The 2,166-nt window shown below is 38.4% G+C and overlaps 1 protein-coding gene across 1 annotated transcript; it reads right to left on the bottom strand.

The window, feature by feature from the left end:
• Positions 1-607: 607 nt before the first annotated feature.
• On the bottom strand, positions 608-1,844 carry LOC101280025 (PEST proteolytic signal-containing nuclear protein-like). The gene has a single exon (XM_049696609.1). It carries the CDS (start codon positions 1,841-1,843, stop codon positions 1,478-1,480), a length of 366 nt encoding a protein of 121 aa, XP_049552566.1. The 5' UTR covers position 1,844; the 3' UTR covers positions 608-1,477.
• Positions 1,845-2,166: the final 322 nt, after the last annotated feature.

Below are 2,166 nucleotides of genomic sequence, written 5' to 3'. Positions count from 1 at the left end.
GAGTTCACTGGTTAATATGTATACAGTTAAAATAAACCATATTGGGCTTCCCTGGTGGCGCAGTGGTTGAGAGTCCGCCTGCCGATGCAGGGGACACGGGTTCGTGCCCCGGTCCGGGAAGATCCCACATGCCGCGGAGCGGCTGGGCCCGTGAGCCATGGCCGCTGAGCCTGCGTGTCCGGAGCCTGTGCTCCGCAACGGGAGAGGCCACAACAGTGAGAGGCCCGTGTACCGCAAAAAATAAACCATATTACTGTGCTAAATAAGAATTCCTATAATAAGTGCAAATCAAATTGGATTTCACAAGTTAGTAACATAAATACTTTTATAAAGTTACAGAAAGTGCATCTTTCTTAATTTCCCTCCTCATACAGTGTTGACTTTGTGTGTGTGTGTGTGTGTGTGTGTTTATACCCTTTAAAAAATAAGAACAGCCAAATATTTAACTATCATGTCCATTTAAATTTTTGGTGGTGGTTTGTTATTTAAAAAAATACAGCTTCCTTATGATTTGCCTCAAGATTTGGTGGAAATGCTTACAGGAACTAGCTAATAACAAAAATCAAGAGAAGCACATTCAAAATATTGGTTTACTTTGGCAGCAAATGGTTGTTCTTTGAAGAGTAATGAAGGTAGCCAAGACCCTCTCAAGTGAAGTGGGCTATTTTAAATACTCAACAGTTTACATAAAAATTTTAAATGTTGTTTTTAAAGAGCTAAGCATCTGTATCCACTTATCGCAATGCAATAACTAGCTTATGATGATTTGAAACAAAAAATGCCCATTAGGGGGAAAAAAAAAAGCTGTATTTTAATTTTATCTAATTTACTTTCTCAGTTAATAGTCCAGTAACATTTTTCTCCCAATACAATACTCCCTTCTCTATAAGGCTGTTCCTGGGAGCCAGACAGTTTAGGTTAATAAGGGAGTTAAGCTAGAGAGTAATTGCCTACAGTTTAAATAGACAACTTTTTGCTTCCCTCTTAATGTGTTAACAGTTGCATGTAGTAAAATATGCAATTCTTAGAAAGGTACCATTCATTTCTGATTTTTTTATTATCTATAAGCTTTGGAAAGTAATCACATGAAACTACAAAATTAGTAAATGTCTTGAAATCTGTATATAAAACATAAATTACCTCTAATTTCAAATTCTCATTTATTAGTGTACCACTCAATCTTTAAAAAAAAGAAAAGAAAAGAAAAAACGGTGGCTTCAAAAATAGTCTTATACCATTCTTTAAAAAAGAGGAAGCTGTTCCTTTTAACTTTACACCCACCCCACACCCCAGTTTCAAAACACATCATTTAATTGTCTTGGTCATGAACATTTCCAAGATGAGATTTTATATTTCACTTCCATAGCTTCTGGTTATCAGAAAACCCATGTTTTCCTTTATTGAAGGAATTTGGTCCTGCTGATGTTGGTGTATCCCTTCCAGTAGTCTTCATCCTCATCTTTGCTTCTGGAGGCATTTACTCTGGTTCACTATCCTCATCTTCCTTAAAAGCTGCTACTGCTGAAAGGGCTTTTGGAGCAAGAATTGGAACGGTTTCTTTAGGCTTACTTGAGACAAGTTTGATGGATATGGCTGAGGTTTTCTTTGTTGTCTGACTACCTGTGGCAAATCCAAACTTGGAGATCTTTGGAGGCTTTGTTGGGAGGTCTGCAGCTTCTTCAGCGGATCGCTTCTCAGCGCTGCGACTGGAATTTCCCCCTCCATTACTGGAAGAAACAGTCTTAGTTTTCACGGGTTTTTCTGCTCCTTCTTCAGGTTCTCCGGCGGCTCCAGTCTGCTGCAGCTTCTCAGGCTTCTCCTCTCCAGCCTTCCCGTCCACCATTTTCCCCCTGCGGCTTCCAAATTTTTAGCGTTTTAATAGAAATTTTACGAAGCTAAATGTTTCCGTCTCTAAGATGATCTTTGATACTTCAGTGAGCAAAAGCATCTTCCTCTTTCATCTTGGCCATTCTCCTTCTCCAAACGTTCCTCATGTCTTATATAGAGAATAATGCAGTGGTTATGAGACCCAGCTATCAAGCCAGACTACCTGATTTTGAATCTTACCTCCAAAACAATAACGGGTACTGACCCAAACTATTAATAATAATGATAACTAACATTTATTTAAAACTTACTGTTTTATTTAATTCTTACAACTCTATG

Source organism: Orcinus orca, chromosome 14 (genome assembly GCF_937001465.1).
Source record: "Orcinus orca chromosome 14, mOrcOrc1.1, whole genome shotgun sequence".
Lineage (NCBI taxonomy): Eukaryota > Metazoa > Chordata > Mammalia > Artiodactyla > Delphinidae > Orcinus > Orcinus orca.
Note: the sequence above shows the minus strand (reverse complement) of the source record. Positions and strands in the feature narration are given on the sequence as shown.

What these genes read in the sequence shown, in the direction of transcription:
- LOC101280025 (XM_049696609.1), bottom strand. Translation starts at nt 1,843, where the DNA reads ATGGTGGACGGGAAGGCTGGAGAGGAGAAGCCTGAGAAGCTGCAGCAG.